The sequence below is a fragment of the Cyprinodon variegatus genome, unplaced genomic scaffold (assembly GCF_000732505.1).
Source record: "Cyprinodon variegatus isolate N-32 unplaced genomic scaffold, C_variegatus-1.0 Scaffold103, whole genome shotgun sequence".
Classification (NCBI taxonomy): domain Eukaryota; kingdom Metazoa; phylum Chordata; class Actinopteri; order Cyprinodontiformes; family Cyprinodontidae; genus Cyprinodon; species Cyprinodon variegatus.
The window spans coordinates 657,548-670,961 of record NW_015150556.1 but is presented as its reverse complement, the minus strand read 5'-3'; the positions used below and the strand labels follow the sequence as shown (position 1 = coordinate 670,961).

The 13,414-nt window shown below is 36.3% G+C and overlaps 1 protein-coding gene across 2 annotated transcripts in view; it reads left to right on the top strand.

Annotated features, from left to right (window-relative positions):
* The window catches only part of edil3 (EGF-like repeats and discoidin I-like domains 3), a 146,270-nt gene that overhangs the window by 37,524 nt on the left and 95,332 nt on the right, over positions 1–13,414 (top strand). For both annotated transcript variants that reach the window (XM_015374451.1, XM_015374452.1), the window contains exon 3: positions 12,076–12,204. In XM_015374451.1, coding sequence (XP_015229937.1) covers positions 12,076–12,204 — 129 coding nt within the window. The remainder of the gene's footprint in view (positions 1–12,075; positions 12,205–13,414) is intronic.

Below are 13,414 nucleotides of genomic sequence, written 5' to 3'. Positions count from 1 at the left end.
GGGGACTTAAAGGCAGGAAAGAGGACTCTGTGGTGAAAGATATGTTCAACGGCTGTTCGTGTATTTTTGAACCATGCATATGCATCAGTCCCCCCTCCTTCGCAAAAGTTCTCTATGCTTGAAACGACTCTGCCGGTAATTTTGTATTTCACCTTGAGAGGCAGCAAAGTGCCAGGATGCACCTAGTCAGAAGGAAATCTCTATAAGAAGAGGAGTTCTATGCCGGCGTTATCACTGCAAGTTATATTTGCAATTTGCTAGTGTGTTGCCGCTGCTGCAGCTGCAACTTACTTTGAGATTTAAAGAGTAAACAAATATAAAAAAAAGCTGCAGCAGCAAAACAGCGTAGAAGTACAGTGGGCGCTGGTTGGAAATGAACACTTCAATCACGCTTCCCGTGTTTCACAAATTGCGTGAAAAACATGTGACTACTATAGCCACTAGGTGGCAGTCTGAGTCCATTTCGGCGTCCCATGAGTCAGAATTAGATAGATCAATTGGCAAACTGGGAGGGGAGTTACGTGTTGTGAGCAGTTAGCGTAGAGGGTAGAGTGAGTGGTCTGCAGTTCTGAAGGTTGAGGATTTGGTCCCAGCTGCGGCTGAATATTTTTCTATTTTTTTTAAATCACTTTTTTATTACATTAGACCATAGGGATTATCATTCTACATTTTTATCTTTCTGTATATATAGGTCTATTATATTGCATGCCTTGTAGCCACAGTGTTTAGATATTTTTATAATTCTATTTACAGTACTTCTTCATTCTCCAGCATGATGGTGGACCGCTAGCAAAACAGCATATGAGTTACCATTGGAACCTACGTAAATAATGTGCGCAACATGTTTGATTGGCAAACATGTAGCCAATCATTTTTTACTGTTTGTAGGCCCAACCATAGCCAGAGTTTATGGATTTTATTTTTATTTTTTTATTTTTTTTGGGGGGGGGGTAAGCATACAGTATGTGCAAGAATGCTAGCCATCAATTAAGTAATTTTAGATGAATCTGAACACTTAATTTCTGTGAAAAATCCTCTTTCATTCATTTAAACAATGAGAGAAGAACACACAGGGGTGTAGCTTACCATCCCTCTCAGAGTTCTGGGACAGAACAGCCCATACTGCTGTGTCAGAATCATCCACCTCCAGGATAAATTAATTATTGGGATTAGGTTGAGAGAGGTTTGGTGCTTAGGCGAAAGCTCAAGGAATGCTCTTTCAGCCATTGAAGTCCAGAGACTGAAACAAGAGCAGATACACCAGGATCATGACAACTACAGTAGAGAACTACAGCTCACGAAACACAAAAAGTAAAAACATAAAAACTAAGCAAATAGAATAGAATACAGCAGAGTGGAACACAAGCACATAGTTATAAATAGGCATTGTCATAATAATGAAGTGGCCAATTAAGCTCTGCATCAGACTCAAATGTGGAAAAAAAGACACAATAGGAACAAAAGTAAATTGTATAGTAAAAGAAAAAACCCTCACAGTAATGGCAAATGCTCAGAAAAAGTAATTTTTAGCAAAGTAATTATTAAAAATTTACATACTCTCTATATTTGTTCAACAGTAACGGTCTGCTTTACAAAAGCATGAAAACTGTTAAAGTAACAGCAGAAATGTCTCTTATGGAGTTGAGAGCTGAGGTGGTTATAATCTTGTGCTCACTGACCTGAAACTGGACTTGTTAGAGAATATAGGGCAGATTGACATGAAGGGCCAAATTACTTCTGATGGATTTGAGGAATTAGGTAAATTAGATCCTCTTTGAAGACTGTCATATATTTATTCTGCATATTGAGCCAGAGCCTTTGTGTGCATATATTAAACAATATTTTGTGGCACTCAGGGCAGCGTATATGTGAGCAAATATGATGTGTATTTATTAAAATGTATTAAAACTGCATTCAAACCTGTACTCTTAAAACTGAAAGTATGAAATGCGGATCTGCTTTCTGTGGAATCCTGGATTTTTTTTTTTTTATCCACTTGGTATATTTATATTCCATTAAAAATAAGAAACCCTGTTAAGACCCAGGCATTTTTGTCTTTTTATATTTTCTGTTAGACAGAGCTCCAACCTAAATTGCTATTTTTTTTATTATCAAGGGAGCCTTTGTAGCCAGCTTGCTATAACATTGACATTTTCATGGCATTTCTTAACTCCTGTGTCCTCTCGTTCTTCCCCGACTCCCAGCTGATCTTAAGCCTGACCTCTCCTTTTGGGTATTCATTTGACATATCCTGAACAATTTCATTCCTGCAAAATTCTTACCACAATTATCTTTAAGTGTATTTGTGAATAATTTCATTCGTGCAAAATTCTTACCACAATTATCTTTAAGTGTATTTGTTTCATGCTGTTTCATGCTGATGGACTAAAATGGTTGATTGGGAAGGAACAAATAAATTAGAGGCCAGGAACTCTCTGAAAGCATAAGTGCGGGGGAACACAGGCTGAGAGACGAGGCAATATTAGTGATGAGGTGCCAACTTTCATCGGAGGAGGTGCAGGATTGGTGCAATCAAAAGGAAAGCCATAAAACAGTGAAGTCATCATAGAAAAAAAGAGGTTGGGTTAAAATAGAATTGACACAATTAGGCCATACTAGATTTCTCTGTGATGTTGCTAGGTGCATAGTCAGATCTCAGGAGCTAACATGCAAATTTCACGCTCATGAGAGAGGTGTAATGTGTATGTTCAGATGTGTGTGCCAGTTTCCTGCTCTTTTGAATACATTTTTCATGAAGCGCTTACAAGGTTTATTTGATAGGCTGACTTATCACTATTAACTCAGTACTTTGTAAGATGGGGGAAAATTTAATCAAACGCAGAACAGTTTCATTTTTGGTTATGCGCTCATTTTCAATTCTGGCCTCTAAATCAGTTTGAAATAAAGCAAAATGTATTATGCAGAGCCGCTTAGAACAAAACTGGGTCTTGTTTCCAGGTGATAATCCCACCTTAAAATCTAATCTGAACCTTAAAACTGCTCTTTTTTTAAATAAAACTTAAACTTTTAATAACAGGTTTATCTTGTTAACTTCTATCTTTGAGGAAAATGGTAATGAATTATACACATTTCTTTCTGCTAGTTTGATGAGTATGTCTTACAACTACTGCAAATCTAATATTAATGTACTAATATAATTATTTTAATATGTACGCCTATCTAAAAGGAGTACAGTATATGTCTATGACATATATAGTAATTTAAAATTGAAGACTGACTGATGACTAGCCATTCATCTACGACACTGTCTCCAAAAATTGCTCACTAAACTCACTTTGTGTCATGATGGGTCTCTGTGATTAAACCCACATGCAGAACACCACACGAAGCAGGGTAAAAGTTTAACAGTTTATTAAAGAGATGCTACACAGAGTAAACAAAGCACTGGTTCTGGTACTGGTCCGGGAACTCGGTTTCACAGAGTATCTGCAGAGAGGGATAGTTTGGTTAGCCAGGTGGCAGCGATAGCTTGGCAGAGTTTTGGATCTTGGTTTGTACCTGATGAGGTTCAGACTGTTCAGTGGAGAGAGGGAACCGGTTGGGTCCAGAGACTGTGGTTCCAGCAGAGAGTTCAGCAGCGACAGAGCTTAGCTTCAGGCTAGCGAGATTCAGACCTTGAGTTGTTCTTCTAGTTCTCTCCTGAGAACTAGCAGGAAGATTCAGGCAGAGGATCTTCAGGTTTGGGTTCCTTGGGCAGGCAGGCAGGTTTCCAAACATGAGCTCCTCCAGAGCTACTGAGTTCAGTCGGGTTTCCTGTGAGCAGAGAGGACAGAGACTGATTAGGATCAGGTTGCTCTCTAGAGCAGACAGAGATTCAAGTTCAGGTTGAGGCTCAGGTTCCGCTAACCAAAACTGGTCAACACTCCGGCGCTGAAGACAGGTCTGGTCGCTGCTTAAGTAGGAGGTCTCCTGATGGGCTGATGATCCTCAGGTGTGCGGGAGGCTCCAGCTCAGGAGACCCATATTGCTCTCTGCTGGAGACAGGTGGCAGATCTCCAGATCCCAACACTTTGAGTTTGGTGGAAGGTAATAGAATGTGGACCTTTATTTGTGTAACTGCACACAGCCCAGTTGTTTCCAAGTTTCCATACCCTTTTTCCGAATGCCTGGGATATCATTTACCTTTAAGATAAGATGTAAGACTATATATTGCCATAACCGTGGAATGTCACGTCTTTCTGATTGATCCACACAGAAGGCATATTATGCTTTCAAATGTTTAACCGTTGGTCACATTCTCTGAGCTGATTTATTGGCCTTTGTTTTGCAGCTGAAAAAAAAAAACACAAAGCCTACGCTGGAAATGACACAGGCTCCCATCAATCTTTGAGCGACCATTGGTATCACAGCCTCAGATGATATTCACACAAGCCCCAAATGGTTCCTCTGGACTTACACCTCACATCTATTCATCAAACCACACACGAGTGGCCTTTCAAGCCATCTTAGAGAAAGTAGTGTTTTTGCTTTCATTTTACAATCACAGTAGTAATCGGATATTAGCAATGCTCTTACAGAGTTGCTGTAAGGTCATTGCAACTATTTTTCTTATTGCTGCTGAGAATCCTGCCTGTTTACCTTGGTATTTTGGTACGCTATCCCAGGTCTTGAGCACCAAGTCCTTATGTTTCGAAGGACTCCTTACCAGCACCCTCATATTTGGCTCCTCCCATTGGTTCTGCATAGTTTTTAAAGTGCCTGGCTCACTCAAATACATTAATACAATATAACTTCCAGTCATAAAAAAAACAAGGTAGAATTAAAAGATAATGTTAAACCTGAATTCTACCTAATTCTTTGGCTAAACAGCATCTGTTCTTCTAGTTAATTTAAATAACCATGTCATTTTATTTATACCTTCTGGAGAAATTCAAACTGCTGTTTTCAAACTGCTGTTTTGAAGTAGCAAGTAAACTGCTGTCATGTACTGTATTTTTACAGATCTAAATCCACAGAGATGTCAGCAACACTAGTTGGCATCTCTTCATCATGTTAATCATCACATTTTACAAAAGCTTACTGCTTTTTCAGTTTCACTTTAATAAATCTTACGTGGTAGGTTGACTACAGGTATTAGAATTTCAGTGCATGTGGCTATTCTGATACTATTTCTTGAAAAATCATGTGAGCCAGTATCTGGGATCTGATTATGACATCATTGTTAAAATAGAAACCTGAGTAATTTGTGGGTAATAAATTAAATTACTGTTTTATACAGTATGCAAATCTAGTGAAACAAGCAAACCCCAAAAGGAACTCAAAATTGGCTTTTACTTACGTAGACTACACTATATCTACATCTGTCAGCATGTTTTAATCCTTCATCTCCATCTGGTGTGTCTTTCTTACCTTTTTCCCATTTTATTTCCATTTTGCAATGTTATTTATATTGTTTATATTCAGATCAACAACTGCCAAACCTTTTTTTACTCTGAAAGCAGTTTCTGAGTAAAATATAACAGATTACTCTTTTTAGGGGATGTGTGATTTTCAACAGTGCTGATACGGTACCTAGGTTTGATAAAAATACCTCTTCGGCAAGATTAACTACTTTGTCAATTATACCCAGAGGGTTATTGATATCAGGGGGAAAAAAAAAAACAGTGTGCCTAGTAACAATTCCTGCTTTTAGGATCTGTCTTTTCTGTTGAGCTCATTTTCAATCCACACACTGCACTTTTAAACTTTAGGTTAAAGTGCAGGTTCCATAGCTCAGCAGACAACACTTCAGACTCTTTTGTAATGCTGTCAAATTCTGCACTTGTGGCTTTTAATTTGTCACACTAACTTAAGAGAGCATGATATTCTCACCCTGGGGATGTTTTGTTGTTTATCACTTAAAATGAAATAATAGCCTTGTCAAAGTTAATTTATTTCACAAGTCAGATATGCTTTTAAAAACATCTGAAAAGGCATGAAAATAGGGAACTACATAAAAAAATGCAGTGAGAACAAGAAATATTAGCTTGCTTTGATTTTAAGGCAGAAGATAGTTTAAATGCATTGAAATAATATAAGCCACAATATGAATCCAGATTACCTTCTTTTATCTCAACATTTTGATTTGATATATTGTTGCAAGCATCCAGGTTTTACAACTTTGTATATTAAAGCTGATAAGATTTGTTTATCAGATATGTTGTTTAAAATAAAACAAAACATGTATTTATCATAGTTTTGTCTTATTTGGGAAGGAGAAAAAGAAAAAGGTTACAAGAGAAATAGTGTGCAGTGTTTTTTTTGCAATTTATTTTTTTCCTAAATTATGCACTCAAGGCTCTGTTATTGTTCACTGCTGCTGAATATTAAAGCAAAAACAATAGTCATGATGAATGGACCAGTTTGTACACAGCCAGTTGGTTTATACCTAATTACCATGAACATGAATTCCCATGCAAATTAGGGCTCAACAGCTTTTTTGTATGCCAAGCTGTACTGACCTGGGACCTGGCCAGGTAGAACATAAAGGGTCCCTGATTTTTAGCAGGTAGGCTGGAATGGTGCGATCAGCTTCAATTTTTTTTTTATTTTTTTAACACAATTATAAGCTTATAATACAGTTCAGTCATTAAAAAGGAAACAAAAAGACAAAGAGAAGTTTTTTTTATCAACTTGTACACTGTTTTGACAATAGAACCCCTATACTCACTTTTGTCATGATTTTATATATTGCTAAAACCCTGAGTTGTTCTTTGATACTCCCCCATAAACAAAGATGATCAAAAAGAGATAAAGTTGACTTTGCCTTTTGTTAAGAACATTTTGGCAATGATGTACAGTATACCAGTGTCTGAATGTAGTTTACACATAACTATCACATTAAAGAAAAGAGGCTTAGTTTTCTATTTAGCTTTAGTTTTGTTGTTTCTGAAATGCAGATTTGTGGGTGGAAGTGTACATTGGAATTCAGCTACCTGTAATCTGATACATTTAAATGAAAATGATTGCACCCAGTTGCTTTCAGATTTCACTTAATTTGTAAGTAGTGTCTATTTTGGTATTATTTATTCTCCATGTTAATTTAGCTGTTTTATTAAGGCCTCATGGGTTAGAACATTAATAAATAGACAGCTTCATGAAGACCAAGGAACAAAGCAGACAGATCCATGATAGTAAATTACCTGCTTTATTGAGTCCTTGAACCCCAAAATGTCTCACACGAAATTCAGCCATTTACCCATTCATATACACATTCACATGGGGATGCTGGTAAGTCACATTGTAGCCACAGCTGCCCCGGACCCAACTGACTGAAAAGTTGCTGCAATGGGCTCTATGCACAACTCCACCACCTCCTGAACTCAAGGCAGCTCTTTTGTTTCCAGTCTTTCATTACTGGATGAACTGATTAGTCCAGGTGTGCCTGACCTCAGCAACCATGACCTGACACATCTGGATTAATCAATTGGATACAATTGGTGCCACCAGGCCCTCTTGCCACCAAAAACAGGAACCATGTTTCCCTACCTCTTGATCCATGATCACCCTTACACTAAATATGTGGAAAGGTTTAAAGCATTATTAAGTAATAAAACAGTATACAAAGCTAAACAAATTCGACAAAGCACTGAAAATCTTCATCTGAATATATGAAGAATACAGGTCAATTGGATTAAGCTTTTTGCCTTTAAAATGTTCTTTAGAAGTTCTGTTTAAAAGTTCACCGCAACCCAATAGAATCATGGCGCACATATATGGCAGAAGGAATTTTTGGTCAGGTAAGACCAAAAGAGTTAAGCTTTATCCTCATTTAACAAAAACTGAAAACCACCATGAACAGACTTTCCATTGTGAAACATGATGGTATCAGCACCATACTGTATGGATGCTGTTCGAGCAAGCAAAAAGCAGGAGAGGGTTGCGTTGGGGTTCTTATGAACTTCCTGAGAACAGCTTGGCCCCACTTCTGCTCCCCCAGTTTGGGATCAGCATTATGATTGGCTAATATTAAGTGGGTTTTAGGTAATTATTGGTTTTATCTTGCCAAAACCAACATTTAACATGGATTTAAGCCAATAAATGTTATTTCTTTAAATAATGGGAGGATTTGGCATTGATCTAATCTCTAGAATGTCCTGAAAAGTCATTGCTTTCAACAACGAACCATTTTATACATTGAGAAATGTGGAATATAGAATATGAAGCCGTTAGGGATTAGTGCATGTTTGGCTGGCCTTGGCTCTATACATACACTGGACCTGCCTGATTTATGCACTGATGTGTCCCTCTGGTCAAGAGGCAAGCTGCATTCCTGAAATGAAGCAGATGTTTGGGTGCATTTGATTCTGTCTGCCTATCAAATGGAGATTAACATTACAAACGCTAAATATTTACTTCTTTCTATTCAAATGGTAACTGATTAGACCCAGTGCACCTCTCAATAGAATCAATGGAGTGTAACCCCCCTTTGCTGAGGAGGAGTCGGTTCCATGGGGAATGATGGTTGGAGCTGACAGCAGGTGGAATGTTTCTGGAAACATACCTGTGTGCTGCCAGATGAGGGGTGACAGATGAGGACTGATGTATCACCTGTTGGGGTGCAAGTAGGGTTTCTCTAAAGGTCAGGTGGAAGTTGAGCTGAGTAGGTCAAAACTGGTTATACATTCTAAGTAGGACTCATATCCTGGTACTTTATCCTGAGAAATAATGCAAATTTTCCCCCAAAAAGGTTATTTTCTGTGTTGTGATACAACATTGCTAAAAAGAAGGAAACAGTTATCAAAGCCTCAAATTCCTGTCACCTCAAATAACTGACAAAAGAAAGACCAATCACCTTGGAGAAGCTGTGACCCATCCCCTTTAGTCACATGATAAGGTCCACCATTTGGTAATCACCACCTACAGTAGTAGGTCCACCATCTTGATCCATGTTGACTCTGCATCAAAGCACCCTCCCCCCTTTATCTAACTAAGTTAGTTGAATGTAGTTTTACTGAGGTGCCACAATGCTATATTGTTGATTTGTAACATTTTTAAACAGTAACCATTGTAAGCTGAATTAAGTTACATTGTTTTAACAGTATATATAGTTGCATTTATATCTGCTGCTATTTTTTAACTGAGATTAATGACTGTATTGACATTTGGTCTTCCTTATAAACCCTTTATAAGCCATTTCAACGGACTCTTAGACACCTTTTCCCCCTCTTTTAACTTATTCAGTTAGCCTACCTTGTGTTTTATTTTGCAATAGTGTGTAGTGTTTGCATAGATGTTAGATTTTTGTAATCATTAAATTGGTTTTACCCTTAATTTTGAATGATGTATCCATTAACTACAAATCCAGTTCTAGTTAATTATACAGTATATACATTCATATTCTAGAGATAAAATATCACAACATCTGCATGGGTATTGGTCCCCTCTAAAAAGAGGTGAACCAAAATTGAGTTCTTTCCTGGTAAGATCTGAGAAGATGACCCCCCTCTCCCACTAAGTGGAATGAGGAGGTGGTGGAGGTCAAGTCCATTCTTATTCATGCTAGCGAGGGCTTTGGGCCTGGTTTCTCTGGAGGATTGTCACGAAAAAAAAAATGTATTGTTAAAGATACAGAGATTCAGCTTCAAGCAAAACAATATCCCAGAATATATAGCCAGAGCTATCAATCATTGAATGATTTAGAAAAAAAAACCTTATTCCTGTTTGTTTTGCACAGTGTGTATCTATATTTTGACCCTAGGGTGCATGCTATCAAATGTAAATTAAAACTTTTCTGTTGACAATAAATGTTCTTAAGTGTTTTTTTTGTAAAGTGATCTTTGCAATGCATTGACTATGTGGGATTGAATGGTTATCACTGTTTTTTTATTACATAAAAAAGAAAATCATATGTCCATTTCCACGTTCATGCCATAAATATGATCTACCCTCAATTATATAAAATGCCAACAGGTAGTAGTATAGAATTGAAATGTGAGAGAGTTTGCAATACTTTTGCAAGTTGCTAATTGTGTAAGTTTGTGGGAAAAAGTAAAAACAGGAACAAAACTTTCTAAAATTATAAAAATGTTAAGCCTCAGCCTTGAGAAATTGTGTTAAAATGAACCTTTGAGTTTTTCTTTTTCTACATGGCTAAGGTAAATTTGGCAACAATGTTAGCCTTCTTCCAGAAGGATTATACAGGCCTGGCACAGCGATTCTTTGAAGTTTTCTTTTTCATCGAAGAAAGAACATTTTAAGCCATAACATGAACACAGTTTCATTTCCAGTTCCCTCTGGGGCTGATTCACTGCACTATGAACCTAACTGGGTCAATACAGGACTTTTACGGTCTCCCTGAAACCACTCCTGTGTTCTTTTGCCAGACGTTTTAAGGAATGCTCAAAAGATTTCCCAACAGTTTCTTTTTTTCCCAATATATTTCTTATTCTTCCCTTTTATCCTATCTCAAATCCCCATTGCAAGAAAAAATCCTGCTTTTCACTTGATAATATTGAGGGGTTGCTGCAAAGAAGTTGTTAGGTGTATTCGAATAGTAGCACATTTTCTTAATCTGCAAAGAAGACTTTGATCCTCAAGTTATGAAATTGTCAGAGGAAACTTTGGAACCCTGAGTGGTTTGCCTATTTCATTTCTTGAAATTAAGTTTCTGTCTTGCTGATTTAAAATAATGATTTGGTTTTAATGACTCTTGCTTATAAATCGTCTGGGCCCAAGCTTTGAGCTGGCCTCTGATATATTGTTATTCAGATGGAAAAGTTATGATTTTTTTTATTAATAAATTTAAATGTCTTTTAGCATACACATAAAAAATGTACATTATAAAAATGTGAATAAAATTTTAATAAAATGTAAATTGTACTTTTCCCATGACATGATTAATAAAGGATGATTAAAAAAATAAGCGTAATCATGCTTTACCTGTTGGAAAACTTTCCGAGATTCTAGAGTGTGTACTGTTGGGCATTTTGCAACCTACTGCTCTTTGGTACATGTCACCCACTGGTTTTGAAATCATTGAAAAATGAAAGGCAGCAGGTCAATCAATCTCCCAGTTTATCCCCATCATTCATCCAGTGGAGCAGAAGAAAATTTAAAAATGCAATCACTTAAGGCATTCTCAGAGATTCAGATTTGTACATGTGCATTCACCATATGTAAATAAAAGGGTAAACCCTTAATAATTAGCAATCAGAAATGCTGGAGACAAAAAAAACAACAAACCAGTTTAAATAGTGATACACCTAGTTTGGCAAAACTGTTCATATTATTTAACATTTTCCACAATTTATTTGGATTTTATTTTATAGATTAATCAGAGTATCAAGTAATTGTAAAGGGAAAGAATAATCATGCTTGCATTTTAATACTCTAAATTACAAATACATTATTTTCTCTTAAACCATGTGAGATTGGGTGGTGCTAGTGGATGTCCTTTTTTAAGTGTTGTTAGAGACTGAGTTTAATTTAAATCTGGAGTTTGACTAGAGCAATCTAATAAATGAAAAAATTTGCTTAATGCTGCCATGTTTCACAGTGGTCATTGTTTTTTAAAGGGTGATGAATGTTAATACTTTCAGTGCAAACACAGCAGTTTGTTGGGATCAAAAGAGTTGAAATTCTATTATATTCTTTGAACAATAGCTTTTTTTTTGCCAGTCTTCCATAAAAGAGAATGCAATTTTGAATGCAGAACTAACAGTTACCATACTGACAGAGTCTACAATACTTTGATCCTAGTCTATACTTTTTTTCTTGCATCCATCAGTGAGCAGTGTGGTATTCCTAAAGCGGAGACATTGAACAATTTTAAGACCTGGTTCTCGCCTTGCATCCTCTTTGTTTCCCAGTTAAATACCTGTGTAATTGCACACAGTCTCATAGGGTTTTAAAGAAATGAATTTCTAAACATACAGAAAACATATGGTTTTGTTTTATGTGGATCTCAAATTATTGACTGGGTGAGGTTTATTTACTCTGAGAGAACACAAAGAAAAACAATATTCTTCAAAAGAGTAAATAATCTAGTTGCATTATGTTTTTGTTTACTTAGCAAATAAAAACTTGGCAAATGGTACTCATTATGTGTGTCTGTTTCCTTTTGTTTGTGCACAGGCCCCTGTCATCCGAACCCTTGCCACAACAGAGGAACGTGTGAGATCAGTGAGACGTACAGAGGCGATACCTTCATTGGTTATGTGTGCAAGTGTCCTCCAGGCTTTAGTGGAGTTCACTGCCAGCACAGTAAGTAGTCTGTCTTTAATATCCAAATCCAATGTGACATGAAACAAAAAAGATAAACAAAGGCTGTTTGTAAAGATGTAAACCAGATAACATATGTCCTTTTGATCAACGACAATTTCAACTTAATGAATGACAATGTGATGAGAATAAATTTTAAGCCATGAAAAAAATGGATTTGCTTTTGAAAATTCAGCTAAGCACAACATGAGGTTATAGTAAAGTGTAAAACTGCACTTGATTTCCTTTGTTTAGACTAAGTAGCTTATGTCGTAGTTGTACCAAAACTATGATGAAACTGTTGGTAAAACAGGCTGGTAAAAAAAATACAAAACATACATGTTATTTAAAATATATATTTAAAAAGAAAAAAAAATGTTATCAGCTATAGAAATGATTGGAAAATAATCTGGTAAGCAGCAACTACGCTGTATGTCTAAAATTAGCCAAACCATTAATGTGTACATTTAACCCCACTGTATAAAATAAAATACGAGAGAAGTTGGAATGAAAGCCATATATCTTGGAATAAGGCTGCTTGTCATTCTGTTCTTGCTTCATTTTACTGTTTTGAACCATTTTCTAGATGGAAGCAGATGGTGTCCTCAATGTGATATGTCTGTGATTACACTGCTACCCTTTTCTCTGTAGTCTGATTGTATACTGAGTGTGTTTAGGTCTGGAAGCTGTGGCTTGATGGTCTGCTGGGCTGCATTTACCGATCGATGGAGATGTTGGCAGCTGGTAATCTAGGCAGTAATGCGTTCTGTAGGGTTGCTGTACTTGCTAAGAAAGGGCATCTTTCCTTGCCTAAGATTTGGAATTCGTAGCATTTTAAATCATATCTTTAATTGTTTTTGATTGGCTGATTAATAATTGTAAAGTATTGTAAAAAAAAATCATGAATTTTATTAATTGATAAATAAATAAATAAATAAATAAATAAATGTTTTATAATTTTTTTATGTCAGGAACAGACTTCTGCAAATGTGTCAGTATTAGGTATGAAGCTAGTTTTCAAAACGTTGTCCCTGGGCAAGGTGTATAATGCAAACAATCAAGAATATATATATTAGACAGATTTTATTTGTCATTTTGTTTACACAAGTGTAAAAACAAAAAGAAATTTCATTTGGAAACAGCTATTTTTTAAAAGTGCAGCCTTGAAAAATAGTAAAAATGACTGTAAATTTACAGTTCTAACATTATTTAT